At 42.4% G+C, this 25,412-nt stretch overlaps 1 protein-coding gene across 3 annotated transcripts in view; it reads left to right on the forward strand.

Annotated features, from left to right (window-relative positions):
• The window catches only part of PAX3 (paired box 3), a 118,820-nt gene that overhangs the window by 61,203 nt on the left and 32,205 nt on the right, over nucleotides 1-25,412 (forward strand). For 2 of the 3 annotated variants that reach the window (XM_007058188.3, XM_043522805.1), the window contains exon 5: nucleotides 19,725-19,930. In XM_007058188.3, the coding sequence (XP_007058250.1) occupies nucleotides 19,725-19,930 (206 nt within the window). Of the gene's footprint in view, nucleotides 1-19,724; nucleotides 20,365-25,412 lie in introns of those variants that run through there. The other variant, XM_043522806.1, reaches the window with a different exon arrangement.

Raw genomic sequence — 25,412 nt, forward strand, 5'->3', positions numbered from 1 at the left:
TTAACATTCTATTTCATTCCTTTTTCCACTTATACAATTATTTTAATCAAGGGAAGGAATCTGCATCTCTGGCATCTTGTGCAGCTGCCAGCTTCCTATTGAGAATTCTCTGTTTTTTCCACATAGGTGTATGGCTTTCTTGCTCATATTAGCTAAGTAATGAAGGTATTTTGTTCATAGAGACCACCAGAATACAGACTAACACGGCTGCTACTCTGAAACAAGTCACCAGACCAGTGTTTCAGTTCTTTCAGGAAGTTAAAGGATGGCTGTGTTTCAGACCCAGTTTGATTTCCAGTGTCTTGACTTTGTAAGCATAAGAAGTCTGATACATTTTTTTCTGTTTCCATTTGTTTAGAGACATTGGACCAAATTTGTTATTCCTGGTGGTTTTGGCCTGTTAAGTCCTCCTTACATATCTATTTTAGCTGCTTCTCAGCTGTGTCAATTCAACTTTTCTGCCATGGTACTTCTCACAGATAAAGCATATTTTTTTCCCTTCAGTAATAGTAGGGTGACCATATTTCCCAAAGAGAAAATGGGACCCCACAGCTGCTCGCCTGAGGACCCCCCCATACTGTTGCTGGTTGCTGGAAACTCCCTTCCCCCTATGCCAGGCTGTTGGCCAGTTGCTGGAACCCTGCAGGGGCCCCGCATGCTGGAAGCTGCTTCTCTCCCACCCCACCAGCCCTGCCTTCCCCTGCAGGCGGCTGGCATCTCCGCTCCCCCCCCTCCACTCTGCACCCCACTTTTTTGACAAAAGTAGGCATTTGTCCTGTTTGCTCTTGCCAACTGATCAAGTCAGCAAGAGCAAACAGGACAAATGTCTCCTTTTGGAAAAAAAGTCAGGACAGCCAGGACAGGGCTTAACAAAGGGACTGTCCTGGCCCAAATGGGACGTATGGTCACCCTAAGTAATAGAGAGAGTGAATTGTACCTTGTCCGCTTTCTGATGCAGAGCTTCTAACAGGGCGTGGAGGAAGCAAATTTTAGCTTTCTATCACTCTGTGCCTGGAGGACTCTGCTCATTCACAAGGGGGCGGCGGGTGGGTGCCAAGCAGCTTGGGGCTGGGAAGGGTCCACTTTAAAGAAGCCTATTGTCTGGTTTTGCACATGATAAAGCTTCAGTGCGGTTCCCTGAGTTCTCAGGTTACATGTAGAAATGATTACAGCTATTCTGACATTTATCTTTCCCCTAAGAGGAGTTACTTATTAACATGTCTTACCATCCAGCTGTTAAGAGCTGTTAAGACCCACTCCCCTACGTGCTGCTGGGCATGCAGCATCTCATATATAAGGCTCCACAAGCTGCAGAATTCTCGGCTCAGACAAGAGTAGAACAAATATACATTCAATTCAATGGTACTAGATCATTTTAAGATCAGGGGGATGAAGCAGGATGCAGAATTCTCAGCTTCACAGTGAGCATCCTTCATTCAACCTTAGCTTTTCATTCAAAGAAATGCCTTGTGAAGCTTCTGTTAAACAAAGAAAGCCTTAAAGCTGATGACGATTATTAATTCTACAACCTAATGGCAACAATCCATATATTATGTGAAATCAGCTATGTTAATAATTTTGGGCCCAATCCTGCGCTGAAATCACTGCCTTTTTGTTGCAAGGATGAGACATGATCGAAGTAATAACAAACATGAGTATAAGGATAAGCATTAAGAATTATCATAATGAAATCAGCAAGCAGTTATGAATTCGGTCATTTCTATGACCTTCATAGACTGTCTTGTAGTTTTGTCTACCATAAAGCATTCTAATTCTTTTCACAACCATTTTCACTGTTATCTGGGCTATTGTCCCTCTTGTCCAGCTACGGTAATCAACAATAAAGTCCCTATCGATTTTAATGTGTGATTGAGCCAATAATAAATTCTTCTTCCTTGTTTCAGAAAATGCAGGCTATTTCAGCTTTCTCAATTTTTTATTCGTCTTTGAAAACAGAGTACCAAATTAAGGATCATGTACATTGTGCCTACTATACATGTCTATGGAAAGCTTATTGATATCTGTGCATGACTGCGGGCCATATACACCTCTAAAAGCTTGATCTAAAGTCCTTCGGTGAAAAGACTCCCATTTAGAAGTCTGCATTTCCTTATTCCATATCTTCAGTCCCCAACTCTGTTCCACTGTCATCAGTCAATTTGCTCTTTTACATTATGTGTAAGGGGACTGTTGTCCCCTTACTAACATTCAGTGGGGGTGTTTTAGTTTCTAGCTCCCAGTTGTAAAAGGGGAAGGGTTGATGGGGAATCAGGACCCTGAGACTGACAGCCCCCAGGAACAATGGGGAGAGGCCAGTGGTCCAGGTCAGCCTGAATGACAGGGCGAGCAGGCTAATCAGGGAGTCAGGAGGCCAGGGAGGTCCCGTCCTCTGTGTGAGCTGGAATTGCCTGGGTCAGACAGAGTGGGGCCGAGCTAAGGAGAAAGCAGGGGCCCGAGCTGAGCTGGGAAGCAGAGCTGTGCCAGATCCAGAGGGACCAGAAAAGCGCCCAGAGAGAGCAGACCCTGTGCTGGGAGCAGAGCTGCAGCCCCAAAGCCAGAGGCACAGTCCAGAGAGAGCAGACTTGCCCTGGGAGCAGAGCTGCAGCAACCAGAGCCAGAGGGACCAGAGAAGCAGCCCATGAAACAGGTCAGTGCTGGGAGCAGAGTCACAGAAGCAGCCTGCAGAGCAGACCTGTCCTGGGAGCAGAGCTGTAGTAACCAGAGGCAGAGGGGCCAAAGAAGCAGCCCAGGGAGCTGGAGGCAGAGCAGCAGCAGCAGTGCTGAGACAGAGTGGTGGAGGTGGAGCTGGAGCAGTCTGGAGCTGGGTGCCGTGAGCAGCTGGGGAGAGCGAGGGGGGCCCTGGGCAGCGGGCCCAGCACAGGGAGACGCCTCAGCCAAGAGGCTCTGCAGGCCAGGCTTGGATCGTAACCCCGACAGGGTGGGGGCGACGCTGGGAAGAAGGGTCCTACCACTTAGAGTCTGAGAGCGTGTGGCCACCACCAGAGCAAGTGTCCAACCCACAGCATCCCTGCAGCAAAGCCAGGGCCTGAGAAGAAGGCCTGGGACTTACAAGGAACAGACTGTGAACTGCCCTGACATTCCAGAGACACTGTTTGTGATGTTCCCTGCCACAGAGTGGGTTGATGTGTTTCCTTTAACCTTTCCCATTTCCCCTTATTCTTTTTAAAATTAATTGTTGATTAAATAACTTGCATTTTCTTTAACTTGTATGTAATGGTCAGTGGGTCAGAGAAGTGCCCAGTGCAGAGAGAGTACCCCAGAGTGGGGACACCCTAGCCCCTGTCCTAGGTGACCACAGCAGGGTTGGGGGTCGAGCCCCCCAGGAATCCTGGGCCCAGCCTTGTTGGGGTTACGAGGACTCTGCCAGACAGGAGAGTGGAAGGGGAGTCCTCAAGGGCAGGGAGGCCACTGGGTAAAAGAAGTGGGAGCGAGGACTCAGATCCTTTCGCTAGCCCACTTCACGGGGGTAGTGCAGAAGCCAGGAAAATTCCCCACAATAGCGGGACTGTTCCCCCGCTTACACATGCAAATATAGGAATATGTTTCTGTCTGGAAGGGCTATCTCAGGGATGATTTAGGTCTAACTAAAAGATTTGTAATACAAAGACACACTGAAACTACAGGTTCCCATCCCAGTAGTTTCTCTTTAGCTTTGCATTGGTACATAGTATTTCAAAAGGTGAAATGTATGAGAATCATTGAGTTCATTTTGTCTGCCCTGCTGGGATGCTCATTGCATGGCAATTTCTGTAGCAATATAGCTTTGCACTCAGTTTTTTAATCAATATCACTCCTCCTCTCAGTCTTGTGCAGGATGGCGTATGCTAATTAATTGCCACCATCAACCCCTGAGGCAGTTGCATTTCAGGAGTGTTGGCTTATATGTATATACCAGGGGTGGGCAAACTACGGATCGCGGGCCGGATCCGGCCCCTCAGGGCTTTGGATCCAGCCAGTGGGATTGCCATCCCTGTGGCACCGCGGACCCCGCGCCGCTCCTGGAAGGAGCCGGCACCACTTCCCTGCCGCCCCTCAGGCAGGGGATGGGGGGAGGAGGGCAAAGGGCTCTGTGCACCGCCCTTGTCTATGGGTTCCACACCTGAAGCTTCTATTGGGCGTGGTTCCCTGTGGAACCCACAGGCGAGGGCAGCGCATGGAGACCCCTGCAGCCTCCCCGCACCCCGCCAGGGGCCGCAGGGACGTGGTGCCGGCTGCTTCCAGGAGTGGTATGGCATGGGGCCAGGGCGGGCAGGGAGCCTGCCTTAGCAGCGCGGCAGCACTGCCGCCCGAAGCCGCTCCAGGTAAGCGGTGCTGGGCCGGAGCCCGCACCCTGAACCCTTCCTGCAACCCCCACCCCAACCCCCTGCCCTGAGCCCCCTGCCGTACCCTGCACCCCTCCTGCACCCCAACCCGCTGCCGTGAGCCCCCTCCTGCACCCTGAACCCCTGCCCTGAGTCCCCTGCTGCACCCCACACCCCTCCTGCACCCCAACCCCTGCCCTGAGCCCCCCCCACACTCCACACCCCCTCCTGCACCCCAACCCCCTGCCCTGAGCCCCTTGTACACCCTGCACCCCTCCTCTGCCCCAACCCTTTTCCCTGAGCCCCTTCCTGTGCACTGCACTCCCTCCTACACCCCCTCCCGCACCCCAACCCCAGCCCTACATTCATGGCCCTGCATGCAATTTCCCCACCCAGGTATGGCCTTTGGGCCAAAAAGTTTGCCCACCCCGGTATATACCACAGTTGGCACAGCACTTTGGCATGCAAAGTAGTATATAAATGTAAAGTATTATTATATCATGTATTTGGTTTGTTGGAAATATTCTCTGTATTGGGCACAAAGGCTACAATTTGCCTAAGTGGCACATAAATGTAAAAAACCTTCTGTGTGCCTAACTGAAACAACAGAAATACAAACCTTTCCACATTTGACAAAGAAAAAGTACATTCCCGTTTGCTAACTAATTCCATCATGTTTGTTTAGTATACTTCAAGATGCAATATTGAGGTGCTCTAGGACTCTTCAGAAGATGGAGAGAAACCGGGAATCCTGTACATCTACTAGTGCACATACTATTAAAGCTAAAAAGTTCTAATTGCAGATAAGACTGAGAGGAAGAGGGCACGAAAATAGATGGGTTGGCCATTTATTTAATCATACAAGTGCCTATGTTCAACATAAGTGGATAGCTTCTGCCTATTTTTCTGTCTATTTAGGTACTTATAATATGGCCCATCTGAGTACCTCACAATCATTAATAGATTTTATCCTCACAAACCACTGTGTGATATTAGCCCCATGGTATAGATGGAGAACTGAGATACAGGATAGATTTAGTGACTTGCCCAGGGTCATACCCAGGCCTTGTGGCTGAGCTGAAAACTGAATACAGGTCTTTTGAATTCCTTTGTTCAGTAGCTTTCATCTTACCTTCTCCCATTCTCATGAGCCCTTGGCAGTCCTCTGCCCAACATCAGTGGCTTACAGTTCCTCCATCCTGGCTGCCACAAGGCATTATGGGGTGTCAGATAGTTCTAGAGCACCTCAGTATTGCATCTTGAAGCACACTAAACAAATGTGATGGAATTAGTTAGCGAACAGTAATGTACTTTTTCTCTGTCATGTTGTAAGATTTGTATTTCTGCCGTCTTACTTCATAGAAGTGAAAGTGACCTTATTTGTAATGATTAGGTTTCATTTTCCTGCTCATAATAATTTAGAGGGATACATTTTTATGGTGAAATTATTTTGAAATTTTGTTTTTAAGATCTCTTTTGTATTAAATGGTTACACAAGACAACCACAAAACTCCCAGCCAACTATGATAAAATGCATAAAGCAAAGAAACAAAAAGTAACAAAGTAAGTAACAAATGCTTAAATCAGCATGAGTCTAATTCTCATTTACATTCCGCAAATGTACTTTATGCACACTTTAAGGCACATTTACAGTGTCAGAGAAGCATAAAGGGACTTAATGTAAATGTAAACTTGGCTCCTCATCTGTGTTTGATCTATAAACAAGTACTTATACAAGGTAAATAACAATTTGCAAGAGACAAGAGATGTACATATTCTGTCTCATCGTACCAGTAAATCCCAAAAGTCTGTAAAATATGCTAGTATAAATCTCACCAGTCTTATATGTTTTAATCATATATATAAACATATGAGACTGGCAAGATTTATATTTGAAGTATACTCTCTGTGGTGTGTGTGTGTGTATATATTTATTTTGATGGAAATATAGGGAAAGAGTTGGTGTATTTATTTACCTTGCCGTAGACCATACAACCAAAGTGTTACTACTTCAGCTCTTCTGGAGGAGCTAATAATTCAGAGTAGTGATAACAAAAACTATCATTGATATCTGCAAGGAATTAAAAGTAGATTTGGATAGGGAGAGTGTTCATAAATAAAATATTTTAGTTTCAGCCTAATTAATTGTGTTCATCTGCTATTAATTTTCTTGTTGGTTACAATGGCCATTGTTTGAACAAAGGACAAGAACAGCTGTCAGCATCTGTTTACAAAATGCAAAGAAGGGCAAACATAGCAGGGGCATGTATGTGAATGATCAAAGGAGAGACTGCTCAGTGTGCACTGACTTCATGCATTTTTTAGAGTAGGTTGACATGGTGCTGTTATCATATAGGTATGCAATTGGGCATCCCAAATCCGTTCAGTAGATTTTTAAATTGCCCTTCTGAATACAGTTCTGTTTTTTTGTGTGCATTGAACTACAGAGAACTGTGTACTTTAAAATGTATTCCTTTAAAATGAAGCTCAACGTGTTTCTTGTTAACATGTACTAAGTTGTACAAATGCTTCTGTTTGTTTTAAATCTCTCTCTCTCTCTCTCTAATATTTATATAAAAAATGTCGCGAACTTTCTCTCTCTACTAGACTGTTTATTATTAAAAGACTATGGCCAAAAATTCCCTGTAGCTTTTTGGCTAAGTGTGGTTGAGGCAGTCTTGTTACATAATCTGTTCTTCAGATTTTTGGTGTTGCATTAGTAATAAAATATTAGAATTGGTCTTGCTTTAGCTGCCCTCTCCTCCCACTTAGTGCATGTAATACTGACATTTGTAAGATTAGATGATGTATTTGAATTCTAATAGCTTTTATGAGACTTGTCTGCCCAGAACAAGCTTAATCAGCCCTGGGTTTGTATAGGAGTCCCACCTCAAACACTCAGATGACAGCTATTGGGGAGAGGAGAGCAATTAAAGGACTTCAGGAACTAGTGGATACACAAACTTAACAGCATGAAGAACAGAATTTGGAAACGTCTGATGGAGAAACAGACCCATGTTAATTACCATAACAGTGCAAATGGGACCATAATAAATGGAACCACATCATGTATCCAAGGAAAACCTGTACCCTAAGGAATCCTGCTTCCCACATGCTGTTTCCTGAGGAAACAACTTTGGCCTGAAATGCTGCAAGGTGGTGAGAGCCTCCTGAGAGCTGACGAGCACCCTTGCCTTCCATGGAGGCTGTAGCCAGGATCAAGGCTCCATTGTGCTAGGTACTGTACTAACACAAAGGTGGAAATTGTCCCTGGCATAGAGGGAGTGGAGGGCTCAGCATCTTCCAGGACGAGGCACTTTGGTAGAAGCTGATAGATTTTAAGGAAGTGTTAACATCCCCCATCTTGCTTGACTTCAATGGGATTAAATTTAGGTTTTGAGCAGAGCTGGTTGGAAAACTGGGTTTTAAAAATTTTGATGAAAACAAGAATGTTTTCATTTTTGGCAAAATTTTCAGTGAAAAACATTGACTTTTAATTTTAAGAAAATAAAATAAATAAAGCTGAAACCTGAGAACTTTTCAGCAACTGAAAACCAGTTTGGTTTTGGTTTGGTTTTGTGTTTTGGCTGAAAAATGCCAAAAATCTAAACTTTTTTTTAATTTTGGCCAGAAATTGTTGGTTTTCAGTTTCCTGATTGAAAAAAATCCAATTTGTGAGGAAACCTGTCTTTCTGTAAAATTTTTAATTTTGTCAAAAATCCAATTTTCTGTCAAGAAAACATTTTGACAGGAAATTGTCAACCTCTCCTAGTTTTGAGGGTAATAAATACATTTGTGCAAATTTCTCACAGCAAACAGTTTATTCAGTGCATTTAGCCTAATGGCAGGTATAACAGTCGGCACGCAGTCTGTACAAACCTGCTTGCAACCTTGGGTATGGATTTGTGTTGCTAGGCTGCGCTGAAGCCCACCCCACCATGCCTTCACTGCTATTTTTAGTGAGACAGCTCCGCCCCAGCACTGTCCCCGCAGCTTCCACTGGGGAGCTGCAGGGGTGATGCGCACGGGCAGTGCATGGAGACACACTGTTCCCCTCCCGCCAGGGGCACTCAGAGCTATGCCGACAACCGGCCGCTTCCAGGAGCGGTGTGGGCCTATGGCAGGCAGGCAGCCTGCCTGAGCCCTGCTGTGCTGCTGGCTGGGAGCCGCCTGTGGTAAGCGCCTCCCGGCCAGAGCCTGCACCTCGCACCCCTTCCTGCACCCCCTGCCCCAGGTCAGAATCTCCTCCTGCATCCAAACTGCCTCCCAGAGCCCACACCCCTCACCCTCTCCTGAACCCCAGGCTGGAGCCCCCCCTGCACCCAAATTCCCTCCCAGAAAGAAACTAATATAACAGCTGTTCTAAGGTAAGAAGTAGGCTATTTTGAATTAATTTAACTATATTCTACATGTTTTAAGACTGAAATGTAACCACAGCATGGCTTTATGTTAATTAAAAGGCCAGTTTAGTATAGCATTAATAGCCTCGATGCCATAATTGATCGTTTTGTTTTAAATTAGGAAAAAGACTTCTATATAGGGACCCCACAAAATCTAATAACCCCGGGCCCACAGGAGAGTTAATCTGGCCCTGATTACAATGGCATAAAACTATCAAGAGGCCTTGTCTATATGGGAAAGTTGCACCAATCTAATTTAAATTAGTTGTTTAAATCAGAGAAAACCACATTTTGGTTTAAAAATGGCTTATTCCAGTTTAGCTTAAACCTGTTCTCAATCAAGTTGAGGGTGTCTGTGGGGGAGAATCACACTTAAACCATAATAAGAATGCCCACACAGGGGGTTTGTGCCAGTTCAATGAAATCAGTTTAAATTCACACTTGTGGTTAAACTATTGCAACTTTCTCAAATAGATGAGACCAAAGACGAGAATCGGGTCCAATGGAACTGTTTGTCTGGATAAGGAGAGTAGGACCCGACCCGGTGTTAAGAGCCTGTTTCTGTTGCCACTTGCACTAGTTTCTTGGGATTTGAACTTGCAAACACTCTTGCACATGAGTAACTTTTTGCATATGAGTAGTTCCGTTGAGTTCAATGGGACTATTCACAAATATGAAGTTACTCCCGGGGTGAATATTTGCACAATCAAAGTTTTAGATTGTAAGCTTTTCAAGGCAGGGATCATGTACAGCACTCAGCTGTACAATGAGCCCCCAATCCTGACTGCAGCCTCCTGGTGCTACTGCAGTATAAGTAATAATAATTAATAATAATAATAATGCACAATACTGATTTACACCAGTAAAGTGAGAGCAGGATCAAGCCCTAAATCATGTTTCACCCGATGGTTTCATGTTACTTGTTCCAATAAAGCAAGTCTAGTTTTTGGAATGGGAGGAGAAGTTGTTCAGTTATTGCATTTGTTGTATCCCCTTCCTTTCCCTTTTAAAATTATTCATCCTTTCAGTGCACAGTGGAGAATTAGCCATTTGATTCTCAGCACTGGCAATGCTGTCTTTGATTATATTTAAAGTGGAATGTGTTCCCTTTTGATGCTCTGTGGTTTTGAATGAAGAACATGCAAGCAGTTTAATGGTGCAGAACACTTAGACAGTGGCCTTGTTTGCCTTTGCATATTATTTCATCATTTAAAAAAATATTATAGAAATTATTTTTAAAAAGAAGAGACTATGAATTGTCTATTGTTTGCTTATTGAAATTGTTTTCACAGTGTTGTCATTCTCTTCTGTTGAATAGCTATGAGATGTCACATTTTTTGTAAGTTATAACTGCATCAAGCTGTGCTGACAAAATGTCCTGGCATAACTGTTAATATGCATTGTCATTTTAAGCATGAAACAGTTTAGCTAATGATTTATCTCTTATAATGCAGCACTTGGGGCAGCTGTATGATTTGTCTCTTTAGCAAGTCAAGTAATTTCTTTAACAAAATGTTAAGCACAGATGGGCTATAAGCTGTCAGTTAACCATTATTGTGCATGCATCTGCTTGCCTTCAATGCACTGTTTTATGTATTCAGCCACTTACTTAGCCCCAGCTCTCTGAAAAGCGGAACCTACTCTGATTGGCAAATAAAATGTTCATTTGTCTCTTCTTCCTATTGTTTTGTTTTGGTAACACATGTCAGCAGCTCAATTACCCAGTTCATTAACAGCTCCCAATGGACATGATGGCCAACCCATGATAAGGAGGGTGATTGTGGCACATATGGTCAATAATAGCCTGTCTCTTGGCAATTGTAAATAAAAGTCACTGTTGGCCCTTTCCCTTTACTGCAGCTACTGTTTTCCTTTTCACCTTGGTCTACGGAGCTCATTGATCGTGTGATTCTGTCCAAAGAAAATAAAAACTTATCGTCTATTGTCAAGAAAAGAACTTTGAGCTACATTGGCTGGTCTTTCCATCCCACTGACATTTTCAGGCCATAGCTTAGAATTCTTAGTAGATAGGCATATTCTTTTGGATTCTGTTAACTGATTAATTACTTTATTAATCAGTTTACTTAAATAGTAATAAGTTTTCTTGCCTTTCCTCGCTTTCTCTCACTGAAGACTTTTGTTGAGGTGCCTGTGGAGTTTTAAAGAGCCATTTTAAATGTTTTTCTAAGTATGCCCTTTGCGAATTGCAGCAGTTTTCAAAGGGGTAGTTGGAGTGTGACTTAATCCTTGTAGATGAGACATATTCATGTCTAGAACAGACGGTAGTTCTTTTTAAAAAAAAAAAATTTAGTGGCCTAAGTGCCCTATAAAAAGGGTTAAAAGGGATCTTGCTGATTTTTTTCATATTTCAAACTGTTCCAAACCATTTAATGGCTTTTCTAACTTAAAAATTATCATTGTTTGCAAAATGGTTTCTGATTCTGAAGTATCACCCTTCACACTGTAGTAAGAAAATCTAGTAGCATGAATGCATTTTTATCGTGACTTCACTGGGAAATATCTTGTTTTAATTTTTTGATGCAAGTTTCATTTTTTGTTAGATTAAAGAAGCCCAGTCGTTCACACTTGGGTGGATTTATATTTCACAATGCGACCTAACAGAAGGAAGTGCCCACTTAAAAACACAAATGGTAAAGAAGGGGGAAAAAATCATAAAGTTTCAGCACAGAAAGAAAACAATGGGCACGGATTAAATGACAACACTGAGACCTGGTAAACCGGCCAAAACCACGCATTTCCAAGAGTGTTATAACAGAAGCAGTGCAATTCAGAAATGTTGGGTCAGTTGCTGAGCTGTGGAACACGTTCCATAGCCCTTATCTTAAATAAACATACAATAGTGCTGTTGTGAGTCTTAAACAACTCACAGGTGGCTGCGTAGTGACTTTAGACCTTCTGAACTCGTCCCCTGCTGCCTGCCATATTCATAACTAATCTGTACTCTCCATCCAGGGTTGTGGGCACTTGGGGAGTTGTTGAGTGTCAGAGTTTATTTGTACTATTTTGATTAGCACAGACCTGGCAGGGGCTTATTTTCTTTTTAATGACCCCTTGCTGTGAAACTGAGGTTTCAGAAGGAGGAACTGGGGGGAGAGGAGAGGCCTAGCATTACATTTCTGTAGCGGGGGGAAACACAACTCAGAGAGCTGCTGGGCTGGGAGCAGAGTAGTCAGTTGACTCTAGAGTCTTATTTATATTTCACATGCAAATACAGATATTTCCTCAAATGGAAACACTGAGGGGAAAAAAATGTTAGAAGGAAATTAAGATGCCAGTTAGTTTTTCTGAGGACTTTCTTTTTTGTGGCGAAAAGGACTCATGACTTTTTCTGATCTATTACTGTTAAAATGCCAGCTGCTGAAAGCTTAGCCTAACACAAACAATGATCTAAAAAGGCATGTATTGCCTCGCCACCTACCACTGCTAGGAGTTTTTATAGCAAATGAACCCTGGAGATTTATTTGGAGAGTGCCTAGGGAGCGTCTTATGGCTCAAACCCTATGACAGATTCTCTCTTTCTTTCTCTCTTTTCTTTTTTAGTACATATGTAATATTTTTAAATTTACATTTGAACTCCGTTACCTCTCCCATCGAAAATAAATGTTGACAGGAGTCTCCAGGTGCCGAGGTCTCTGGATTGGATTGGTTTGGATTAACCCCTACTGTGCATCCAGTTTAACCTCACCACCCGCCCCTACCGTCCCCAAAAAAACAACCTCCCCCTTCTCATCCACTTCAGCTTTCTTTGTGTCTCCTGCATCCTGCCAGGCAGGTGTCAGAGCCCTGAATGCGGGCAAAGGCCCTGTTGATGGATACCACAGATGGAGCGTGGAAATTGGTAGAATAGGCTTCAGCCACAGGCCATTTCTTAGGATCCAACAAAAGCCTCCAAATAAGTCAACAAAAATCCCAAAGATCACAAAGGAAAAGTGTCATTTGTCATTTACTTTGGGTTTGTGTGGGGGTATCAGCCTTGCTGCACTTCTCCTGGCTTGCACCCGAGTAAACATGATAGAGGTCATTCACATCTTTTTGAGTGTAAAAGGCTACTTCAGATCAGAAAACAGTTAGCTGCCCCATTGTGTCCTCTGTGTTGAATGCTAAAGTATACAAGTATAGAACATTCTGCAATTAGCCAAATAGGTGCGTCAGACATTGAGTTGCCCTGTTCAAAGACTTAAGTAATAGAGAAGGGGGGAGGGAGTCCTGTTAAATTAATATTACATAAAATAAATAACAAGAGGTGGCAAATGGCAATGTAAAGCTCAATCTCAGGCCAATGGGATGTTTAAGACAGGTCTTTGTCTTGTCTTATTTTAACAAAATCCACTGCTATATACAGTGCTTCTAGCACAGACCAAGGATTATTAGTGTGGAAGAAAGTCAGTATGATTTTTGTGGTGGTTAATTTTATAACAGTTGAATGTTTGCCAATAAATTTCTGCCTTCAAAGCTCTGCAGAAGGATATCCCTCCTTTCAGTCATTTCTAAAGTGCACTGTGTTGCATCTGTAATAAATAAATATATGGTTTTTAAATGGTTGTCATGTTTCTGTTATTTAATTATTCAAATGAAATGTCGTGCTGAGAAAAAAAACAATGCACAGAATGAGCACTTATGAATTATTTTGTTCTGTTTTCGTATGGGCACGTCTATTTGTGATGTGCTTTGGGAAACCAATAATTACAGAATTCCATGTGACCAAATCCCTATGAAATTGAGCAAAGGTTTTGTGCATAATAGTGTTAACTAGGATGAAGTATTTCCTGAGGCCACCAAACAGGTCACAAGGGGTTAACGGACAAAGAATTGCTCTCTAATTCTGTAATTCCTTCTTTAATTAAACTTCATGGCTAGTCCACTGGTGGCACTTACGGTTTCTCCTCCCACTTTGATTTGCTTCTTAAGGGAGGAATTTGTAATCCTGTGGGGTGATTGTTGTCCTGTACATGATCTTTCTGGAAACTGACAACTCTCCTTCGTCCTCCAGCTATTGCAAAATGGGGTTTGAGTACTAACCTCTCTGGGCTAATTATAAAGGTTAGCTCCTATTTTCTGTCTCTCTCTGCCCTACTTCCCTTGTTTATATATAAATCGCTCTCACACTCACATCATTATACACTCAATACCTTTCTAAGCCAGTAATATCATAGAAATATATGAGACTGCTCACAGGTACCATAAACAGGGGTATCTTAATCAGAATGTACATCACAAAATGGTTCTAATTTCTTAGGTACATGTGTCTATTTCTGGGCTTGGTCAATATCCTGGTAGGCCCTTTACCTTGTTAAAAGTTTATTAAGAGTTGTTTTTTCAGTCAAAAGCCCATTCACCTCTGAACAGACTTCAATAAAGAAAAATATGATGCACTCTGTTGTACAGACAGCCTGCTGTCATTTGAGATTACATTTGCTTGATTCTAATAATGCAGATCAGATGAGACAAATGAACTCGATATTTTTCAATAACAATAGTGAGGTTTGGAGTAGAATGGTACTGATGAACTTGTCTGAATATGAAAGCCATTTAATCTGAGGTTAAATTTTCTCCTTCATTTTGTGATTCCATCTCAGGATTTGTGAGTTGTATTAGATATATTAACCTAGATTCTTAGCTACTTTGCTGAGAAAAATGTTCAGATTAGCAGTCCTGTTTTACCTTCATGCCTTTTCTTTACTGTAAATGACAACATTTGAATGTGGAATGGAAATAGAATTAAGCATATATTTCTGTGCTAAATACATCATCCTGTCATGGACACAAGATGCCAGCATCTTCAGCAAACAGGGAAACATCAGAAATAGTTCACTGTTTATAAAATCATTTAAACTGCCTTTTTACAATTTACCTAATACGCCCCCTGCCCAGTTAATGAAGGTATTCAGGTGAGGATACTGAGATTAATTCAATTTTCACATTCGCTATGCATTTCAGCTTTAACTTTCCTCATATGAAATGCATATTTCCCTTGCATAGCCTGAGTAAGTCTGATAGTTATGTAGAGGTTGTGGTGAATGGAACCCTCCCACACCGAGAGGAAGGATGGCTAAATAGTTAGGGCATGCCTCTGTGACTTGAGACTGGGTTCAACTCTCTGCTCTGCCACATAGTTCCTATGTGACCTTGGGGAAGTCACTTAGGACAAAATTTTCAGAAGCACTTATGTCACTTAGGAGCCTAAGTCTCTTATGCACTTTTCAAAATTTTACCCTTAGTGTGTTTGTGGCTCCCTTCCCCATCTGTAAAAGGGGATAATAGAAGTTCACTCTCTCCTGGGGTGTTGTAAAGATAAATACATTAAAGACTGTGAAACATTAAGATACTACTGTGATGGGGCAGGGGGCATCTAAGCACCTTAGGCCTTGTCTACATTTAGGGCAGCATGTAGAGTACAGGCACTATACATGTAGCTACATGCCTCAGCTGTGTCCATACATGTCTCTGTGGTGTGTAGCTACAGGTGTCTGGCTGTGGGCAAGTAGTGAGGAAAGGCTACCTCAGTGGGGAGGCAACGGGGAAAGGCTCCAGCAGCCAGGAGCTGCCAGAAACTTTGTCTACCTCCCCAGGCCTTAGCCTTTCCCTACTGCTGGAACCTTTCACTGTGGTGGAAAAAGGCTCTGGCAGGGGGGTGGCAGTGGGACACTATATACTGCTAACTATAGCAGTGTGGATGTGGGAGGCACTGCTTGGGTATGTAAAAAGCTGTGTAGGTAATATACTGTAGGTTTCAGGTATGTAGGGCACTCTACTTTCCTCTCCTAAGCAGGAGTGCCAGAACAGGGTGGGACAGGGGACCATGGCCCCATCACTTCTTACCGGCTGTAAGACAAACAATGGGTGGGAGGGGGCAGAGAGGAGCGAGTGGGAGGTGGGTTCTTGGGGGGAGAGGCGGTGCAGGGGTGGGGCCGCAGGGGGAATGGGTGGCATGAGAGTGGGGGCTTGGGGAGAAGGGGTGGTATGGGGCCCCAGTTTGGGTGTTGGCGGCCCCCCCCCCCGCACTTTTAGAGAGCTTCCGTCGCTCCTGCTCCTAAGCCATTCCTCACTGACTACACTAGCTGGGCATGCTCTGTGTGTACTCTGTACCCCACTGTAGCTTTGAAGACATGCCTTTAGATAGATAGGGCAGCCAGCATCAGCCTAGCTCCTGAGGGATGCTGGGAGGAAAGTACTGAAAGAGGCCCTGATATTGACAGGGTTTGGAGCTTCCTTTCCCCATGGATTCCTTCTTGCCCTTCATAGGTTTTAAGGCCAGACACCATTGTTCTTCATAAACTTATAAATCCCTCCCAATCAAAGGGAGCGTTTGGCAGGGAAAGTGTCTCAAAAGTGGACCTCACAGGGGTTCCTGAGTCCTGTTTCAGGTTTTACCAGAAGCAGGTACAGAGAACCGTTAATACTTCTGTTGTGCTCTTCTAACAGAAGCACCAGCTTCTCCTAGTCTAGCTAATTAGCCACATAGCTTTTCCAGTTGAGTTGTTATAGCAACAGAGAATGATTATGTCTGGAGCCAGTGTGGGGAAGATACCTAGAGAAGGTTGTGTTTCTGTTTTTAAGCTTCCGGGATGGTTTAATGCTGGTGTTTGTAACTCTGCAAGCTTTGAAGAAGGTAAAAGGCCTGAAATGATTTGGTCAAATATATTGGGCACTAAAACAAATTCAAAGAACAAGGAGTTATATTTATTTAATGATACGGTAGAATTTTTACTTGATAATGAAGAGGGTTTTGAACCACATTGAAACAGAATTAAACTGTTTGAAATCAGCAGATCATGCTGTCTGTTCTCACGGATTTTATTTGAAAAATTGGGTGGGTGCTTTAATTTTAGGGCCCAAATCCTTCAAGTCTTGCTCAGACACAGCTCTCATTGAGGTGAGAGACTGGGAGTTGTATGTACTTCTCAGTGCATTACAATTATGAATTAAAATGGGAGTTTTGGCCAAGAATGCCTGCAGAATTGATCCCAAAACATTTATTGTGTCTGGATGACTGAAATAGTTTACAGATGAGATTAAAGTTAATCTAATTGCTGTGTCCTAGCAATCTATGAAGTCATTTAGACATCTGACTGGTTAGTGTGTTGTTGAGAGTCTCTGTACGAGCAATAGCTATTCCTCTGTGTGTCCAGAAATTCATAAACTCTTCAGCTGAGTTGCCTGTAAAAGGACCTTGTCTTTCCTGCACGCAAGACTGGGTAAATAGATTAAGTGTACTTATTGGTTCAAACAGCTTGAGTGAAATTGAATATGTAAAATAGTTGGAACTGAACAAGTCAGTCTCTTTAGCTAGAGTTAAAATGAGATTTCTGTTCTGGCTTTGTGTTTTTAGTTATGCTTGAATGAGTCATGTTCAGGAGATTATTTTATATCAAGGTCTGTACCAATAATCTATTTCATTCTGTTTAAGGTAGAAGTGGTGCTAGTATTTCAAGAAAACGATGAATTGTAATATCAGTGGGGAGTCCCCTTCCCGTTGCTGGATGGGTTCCCTTGCAGAGTTTAATGGATGAGGGAATTTTTGCCTGCTGGGATAGTCTCCACTCACATGGGCTACTGCCCTTATATCACCCCTCACCCCACCCTTTTCTATTACAGTTACCTGATGGAGGAGGAGAGAGGGTGTTGCCAGGGTTCTGGAAGAGGCTTTTGAAATGAAGTCAGTATAAGATAGAAGTAGAGTCTATATAAACCCCTCCCCCATCCCTATCAGAACAAGGAAGAAAACGTACTGTATGTCTATGCAGTGTGGTTGTAACCATGTCGGTCCCAGGATATTAGAGAGACAAGGTGGGTGATGTAATATTTTTTTATTGGACCAACTTCTGTGGCTTGAAAGCTGGTCTCTCTCACCAACAGAAGATGGTCCAATAAAAGATATTACCTCACCCAAATTGTCTCTCTGTTCTATGTGTAGACATTTTGAGTCTGCACAGTATACACTTCATAGGTCTTATAGATATGGGGATACAGAGCAACTGCACAGAATCGTATGTCTGAGCTCTCCCTGCATCCATGTTACTATCTTCTCCCCATAGAGACTAGGAAACTAGGAGAGGTGGGCTTGAGCTGCAAAATCACTTCTAGATCTGAGCTTCCTCATAGTTCGGGGAAGGTTGGATCTGGGGGCTTTGTTGTTTAGCCCATAATAAAAATAAAGTACAGTTGCAAAGTTTGGATCTGATCTGAATCCAACCGAAGTTTGGGAGTGTTTAAAGAAGCATTTTGGGTCAGGCTCCTTTCTAGAAACAAAACAATGAGAAACAGAACAATAGAGCCATTATGTTAGCCACTAAACTATATTCTTTTCTAGATGTGATTAATCTACTGCACAGAAATTACAAGGACAAGTTCTTGAAATACATTTGGGGTATTTTGATCAGGATAAGAATCTGATAAGAATTTAAATCCCGATTTCTCTGTAATCCTCTCATTATTTTCTTTAATCTTTCCGCGTGCTGATGACCTAAAATGCTTGTAAATGTGACAGTGTAATCCAGGCTCTTCCCCATTTGTAGGGGAAAGTCAGCTGAGGTAGGGGAGCACTGTCATGCAATCTGTCAGTACACCTTGTTCCAAAGGGGCATCTTGCATTGGCTGTGCAGCCCAGAAGGCTAGCAGAGCCAGCATGGGCAGATTTAGGGAACCTATGGGATGCACTCGTTCAGCACATCTCCCAGGCTGTCTCTGTCAGTGTGGGAAACTTATGGTGTCCCAGCTGGAACATGAATGTAGTTTCCTAGGTTGGAATCCCAGGAAGAGACTGAAGGGGGTGGGGGGTTGAGGGATATAATATTCCAGTGGGATGATCCTTATTTTGTTTAGGACAGAGTTTTATGGTTAGACACACATTCTGGTGTCAGAAAAGCACCTTTACTGCTTTGACCTAATTCATCCCTGATGCAGGTTAATTTAATCAATAGTTATACCAGACATGAATCTGGCCTTTCATGTGTGTTTTTATTTTTGCCAAAAGCAATTGTGCTTTTTGTGCTAGCAACTGATACGCCTCTAATAAAAACAATGGTTCAACTTCTGCCGTCCTTAACTGAGCAAAATTCCATTGAAGAACTTGGCCCTTATCAACGAGCTGAGTAATAATTGATACTGGAGTGGAGAATAAGGTCAGACACAAACTACCACTCTTAGTATATGCTCAGTGCTCATATTCTTATATAAGCTCCCTACACAATACCAGATAAGATCTTATATGAGCATTAACACTTGTCCAAACCTACCTAGCAGAATCTCAGGAAGGCACAAGATACATAAATAAGTGGCAAATGATTATGAAAATATAATCCTGTTGAATTATACTTGTATGGATGTGGAAGTACCATGCAGATTTGCAGAACTGGACAAATAATGCAAAAGATGTTATGCAAATATTTAATCACATTTAAAAATGAATTTGCTTCAGATATGCTCATGTCCTTTTTGTATTCGATTTCCATAATAATTTGAGCAATCAGGTGTTACTGACACATCTATGAAAAAATAATTTCAAAGTCACACTCACGGGTGTTCATTGGGGCAGAATTTTAAATTAGCTGCAAGTGCTTATTTGTTTACTCAATCAGGAGAAAGGATCAAGACCGTATGGCTTATCTGACCAATGAAAATGAACCAGTACAGATCAAATTTCAAATACCGGCAATAATCTGATAGAGTAAAAATTAATTGAATATGTTTGAATAACAAATACATTCAAGGAAATCATAATCTGCTCCGAGATATCCCAGGGCCAGGAAAAGAGGATAAATTCATTGAACAAATGGTTGAGAATTATTCATTCATCTCAGCAAATGTAGCATTTACCTCTGCTCTCAGATTAGAGTGTGTCCATTCTAGAATCAAGTTTACCAAATAAATCAAGATTTATATTCGAAGCTATTTATTCCCCAGTGGAAAAAAAAAATCATGGATTACTTTTTCTTTTGGTTTTGTCAGCTAGAACCTTATTGCTCCCTGATTTTTCTTCCAGCATCAGCACCCCAATCTGATGAAGGCTCTGACATAGATTCTGAACCAGATTTACCTTTAAAAAGAAAGCAGCGTCGTAGTCGAACAACCTTTACTGCAGAACAACTAGAAGAACTGGAAAGAGCTTTTGAGAGGACCCACTACCCTGATATTTACACTCGGGAAGAACTTGCACAAAGAGCCAAACTTACTGAGGCTCGGGTTCAGGTACATGTTTAAAAAGCTGTCTAAAGAAAGCGGTTTCCTTTTCTGTCATTGCATAGGTTTGTTAGAAAGCTTAGAGATCATTTTGTTTATGTTCTTGCATAACTATAATATGGGATAAAAGGAAAAATGAGAAGCCAGGCTATTTATAAGCTCAGTTGTTGGGGTTTTTTTGTTTTTTTTTACACCTACCAGTGGACAATGGTTTTCCAATTTTCATAACCGTGGATCACTTTGAAGGAAAGATTTTTTGTTGTTTAAATATCATGGTACACTTACAATAAATGTAATGGAAAGAGATTAGAGGAAACAATTATCTGTTTTCCCAGTTTGTTTAATTTGCACATTTGAGTGCACTCTCTAAATAGTCCTTTTCACTGTTTCCCCCATTTATAATTAATTAGCTAGTTTCCCCTGGTTTGTATTGGACAGCAACATGGAAGAGAATTAAAAAAACAAGCAAAAAAAACCCAGGAAAATTTGACTGTAAACCACGAAAGTTGATAGGGTGATTCAGGTGTGTACTACCTGAAACTACTTGCACTTCAACTTTTGAAGTTGACGAGATTTCAAGTTTATGGTGTTTCCTTTCATCCCCATTGTCACTGCAATTAAGAAATCTTTGGACATACACATTTTCAAAATAATATGGATCTGAGTAGATGTAAACAAATTAAAATTCTGATGGTGAAAATAGTGGGATTATATAAATAGGCATAAAGCGGGTTTCCAAACCCCCCCGTTGGCCAATTCAGGAATGGACTGTCCCAAGGAGTTTAGGTTCAGAGTGCATCAGACACTTTCTGCTTCATGGTTGCAAAAGAGAACTACTTTCTACCAAACCCAAAATCCCATGGTTGCCTGGTTTGGAGTTCCATTACTAACTGAAAACTAGGATCAGATTTGCTAACAATTGTGATTCATTTCAAAGGATTTGTGCCCCATTTTGAGCTAGTCTTGAGTGGTCTTGGGTAAGCTTAACTTTGGGTGTTGAACTCAGGCAAAATGTGTGTCTGCACATATTTCAGGAAGAAAAACAAATGAAATTTGGTTGCTTTGGCTGAATTTTGCTTTGATGTTTTGAGTTCTTTTGAAGTTGAACCTGGGGTGGGAGGTCCAAATCCCTGTAAATTGAAATAAACAACCAAAAATATTGCGCTAACCCTTGCAAAATAAGAGTGCCAATTGCAACACAGCTCTATTGCTGTGTATACTTCCTCATAGATCCAGCCATTTTGAATTTTGCCCATTTTTGACTTTCTTACTGAAGTGTTCACACAGCTCTTGTAACTGTCCTGTTATGATTGGGAAAGCAAATCTACTGCATGGATGAACTGTAGTTCTTTGAGAAGATGAACTCAATGAGGCATAGTTCCATTATTAATTGAACACCTTTACTGAGAGTGAAAAGCCAACAAAACAGATGACAGCATCTTAAATGGAATTGTACTGCACTAGACTAAACTGGGCAGTGACAATGGGGTGGGATGCGCGCAAATATAACAACTATGATCTTCTACACTAGGTCTATTAGGAGTAGGAATAGATTCTAGGGTATGGAGTTCCAGTCTACATTAACGTCAAATATGGAAAAACAATAAAAAGTTATTAATATTTTTCTAAATTAGTGACCCACAGTTAGAAGAAAAGCAGAACTCTCATTAACATAACAGCTGTCTTAATGTGGCTTTAACCCGGTGACTTCTTACATTCCTTATGGCTTCCTCTGTTCCCTTGAGATTCTCACCAGTGCTATGATCTACAGCCTCACACATTCCCTAGTACATCTAACATATGGATCTTTGACTTAACCCAGCATGGAAGGAAAGATCCCAGTCAATCAATGATTAAAATACCAGAACTAAACCTTTTCTGGATTAAAGAGGAGCTTCATCTGAAATAGTCAGTCTCTGGGTACTTGTTTAGTCTTCTCAATCTGCCTGGAACACTAGAAGTCTGACAAAGCGGTTCAGCACTAGCTGAAAATTGTGCACAGTATTGCATAAAACACATGTATGAAGGACATGATCTAAAAGAAGAATCATGAAAGAAAAATTGCAAAGAGATTTAAGGATGAGGAGGTGGATGGCTATAATGACGTGGCATTCGTAGTTTTGTTTAATCATCTTTCATTGATATATATTTGGTGAGCAACAATCATAGACTCATAAGACTGGAAGGGACCTCGAGAGGCCATCTAGCCCAGTCGTCTGCACTGAGGCAGGATGACCCCTTGGAGATTTTTAAGAGCAGGTTAGACAATGATGGAGATTCCACAACCTCCCTAAGCAATTTATTCCAGTGCCTAACTACCCTGACAGGTTGGAATTTTTTCCTAATGTCCAACCTAAACTGCCCTTGCTGGAATTTAAGCCCATTGCTTCTTGTCCTATCCTCAGAGGTTAAAGAGAACAATACGATAGGAGCCTATAAAAATGCTCATTATCAATAACTGTGTCATTTTTCCCCCCTTGCTACTGTAACAGCAGATACTGTTTTTACGTGCAGGAAGCCACTGTTGTATGTCAGTTATGAGTCTTTATACACTATGAAATATCTGCCAAAACCAATCCTCCCTCCAGCCTCTTAAGGCCTCACTGTGGGAGCTCCATTCTGACACATCTACTCTGTTGGAATGAGGCTGCACTCTGGGGAACCACAAAAGGTTTGGCAGAGTGAGAAGCCACCTCCATAGTGGAGCTGCTAATTCTGCTCCTTAAGGGTATGTCTACATGGCAATTAAAAACCATGTCAGCGGATTTGGGCTAGCAGGGCTTAGGTTAAAGGGCTGTTTATTTGAGGTGTAGATATTTGGGCTTAGGCTGAAGCCCAGGTTCTAGGACCCTGGAAGGGGGGAGGGTCCCAGAGCTCCAAATCCAGCCTAAACCCAAATTTCTACATCACAGTTAAACAGCCCCTTAGCTTGAGCCCCATGCGCCTGAGTCAGCTGGCGCAGGCCAGCTCTGGGTGTCTAGTTGCAGTGTAGACATACCCTTAGACATTTTTGACTCTAAAATCCCTCCATCACTGCCTCCCCCTTACAATCTTCTAGACTCTATTACTAGCTGAGGGTGGGGGGCAAGGGTGGAAGAAACTTGCAGCCAAAATTGCATGAAAATTATAACAGAGAGCTCAGCAACGGATGCAGCTTCTCCCTCTACTCATTCATCTGCAACTCCCAATGTGGAAACTTAAGACATAAATGGTATGATATGGGGGAGGCACAGAGATGGAGAGGGAGGGTGAAGTGTGTGATGGAGATGTGGCATATCCAGTTCTTCAAGTCACACTCAGTCAGAATCTGAACTCTGTTCTCAGTTAGATTAAGGTTTATTCCCATAGACATGTGTACAGTGGTAAAGTTTGTTTATGTGTGTGATATTGGGGAAATGGACATGTGTTCGGATAGAGAGGAAGTGGGATTGTTGTGCAGGTAGGGAGCTTGTGAGTGTGATGTTTGTTTGTGTAGTGAGACATGAGAGATGAAGTTGTACACATTTAATGTTGCTTTCACTGGTGATGTCTTTGATTTGTATTTTTTTTTTTTTTTTTGGTCAAGCGATGCTCTTGAGTTACTTTAATTCTGTGCTAATGATGGGGTTTTGTGTGTTTAGAAAATTATGATTATGGAGCTGTTTGGGAACAGTCATTTCCATTCTGCAGGATGGAATTTCAACCTTTTATTTTATTTTATTTTATTTTATTTTATTTTGTTCTAAATTGGAATGAAAAGCCAGAATTTCTTGGGAAATGAAATTTAAAAAAAGGGAAATGTTTCATTTTGATTTTGACTTTTTAAAATTATACTCTTAATAATATAAAATAAATGTCTGAACCAGGGTTCCTCAAACTGCATTGCACCACGACCCCCTTCTGACAACCAAAATTACTATATGACCCTGGGAAGGGGGACCGAAGCCCAAGCTCCACCACCCCGGGCAGGGGGACCAAAGCCCAAGCCCAGCCCTGCTGCCCTGTGGGGGAGCCAAAGCTTGAGGTCTTCAGCACTGGGCAGTGGGGCTCAGACTTAAGCTTCAGCCCAGAGCCCCAGCAAGTCTAACACCAGCCCTGGTGATCCCATTAAAAAGGTGTTGTGACCCACTTTGGGGTCCCGACCACCAGTTTGAGAACCCCTGGTCAAAACAAAAAATCATTTTGAAATGAAAAATCAAAATGATGTTATTGAAAATACTATTTCAGCAAAATCAACACATTCCTGGGTAAAGTTTCAGGTTTCATGAAATGGCATTTTCCTACAGAAAAGTCTTCCATCAGAAAATTTTCAGCCAGCTCTAGTTATGCTGAGGTAGTCACCCACTTTCCCTGGGTTAACAAGTCTGGCTGACGTGTCTGGGATTTTCTAGGCAAACAAACTACTAGCCATAGTTGAAGGAACACAAAAGGGTACCAAAATGTTCTTCAATTTCAATCTGGTTTCTAACCAGATAGCATGAAAAAGGAGGGATTTTGTGCCAAGAGTTTTATCCCAGTACAAGTTGTCTCCTTAGAGCACAGGCCTCTTACGCTGTTTTGGAGAGTTACTTAATTGACCACAAATGGCCCAGGGGCAGCAATTGGGGCGGAGGCAGCGTGCGGAGTCCCCTGGCTTCCCCTATGTGTAGGAGCTGGAGGGGGGACATGCTGTTGCTTCTGGGAGCCATGCAGAGCGGGGCAAGCCCCCAACTCTGCTCCCTGGAGGGAGCTGGAGGGCCAGATGTGGCCCCCAGGCCGTAGTTTGTCCTCCCCGATCTAGACCTAACAGAACATAATAACTGAATCCAAAATCACAGATGCTAGAAAGCTTGGAAATGCAAAGTTAAGGCTGTCTTTAAAAGCCTCCCCTCTGCATTAGAAAACAGGATGCATGGTCACCCAGAGAATCATAACTTTGGTCTCTTTCCAACCTATGCACTCATCCTGGCACATTATTTGTAAGACACTTGGGCCCACCTACAATGGGGACATTTAGTGGTAGGTTTCAAAAACTGGTCTGCTGAACTGATTTAAAAACTGGTTAGAAATGTAGTGTAGATCCAGTTTGAGGTGTCCTGACCCATTTTTACTGAATCAGTTTGAAGACCACCTCCAGGTTAGAAAATGTCTCCAGTGTAGACAAGCCCTTTGATTAAGGACTTTTAAATGTGGGGCTTGATTTTTGCTCAGTATCCAAGCTCTGCTTGGTGCAGGGAAGAGGAAGAGGACCAGTTTTTTCTCCTTGATTCTGTGCTGGCCTGGCCAGGATATCAGAGAGGTCAAAGGGTTGCTCTAACTTTGTCACCATTGCTAGGTCCTCAAGGACTTTACACCAGTGGAAGATTGGGGTAATAGAGAGATGTTCCACTTCTCTGCCCCCTGCATGCCTCCTTTCTCCACTAGCACACTCTCTACAGTGAGACATGCAAAAAGGCCAGATCATAACCATGAATCAGACCCAATATCTTGATAAGGCTCTAAGACATTCACAGCCTGTTGCAGACAACTTAAA

This window comes from Chelonia mydas, chromosome 9 (assembly GCF_015237465.2).
Source record: "Chelonia mydas isolate rCheMyd1 chromosome 9, rCheMyd1.pri.v2, whole genome shotgun sequence".
NCBI classification, from domain to species: Eukaryota; Metazoa; Chordata; order Testudines; family Cheloniidae; genus Chelonia; species Chelonia mydas.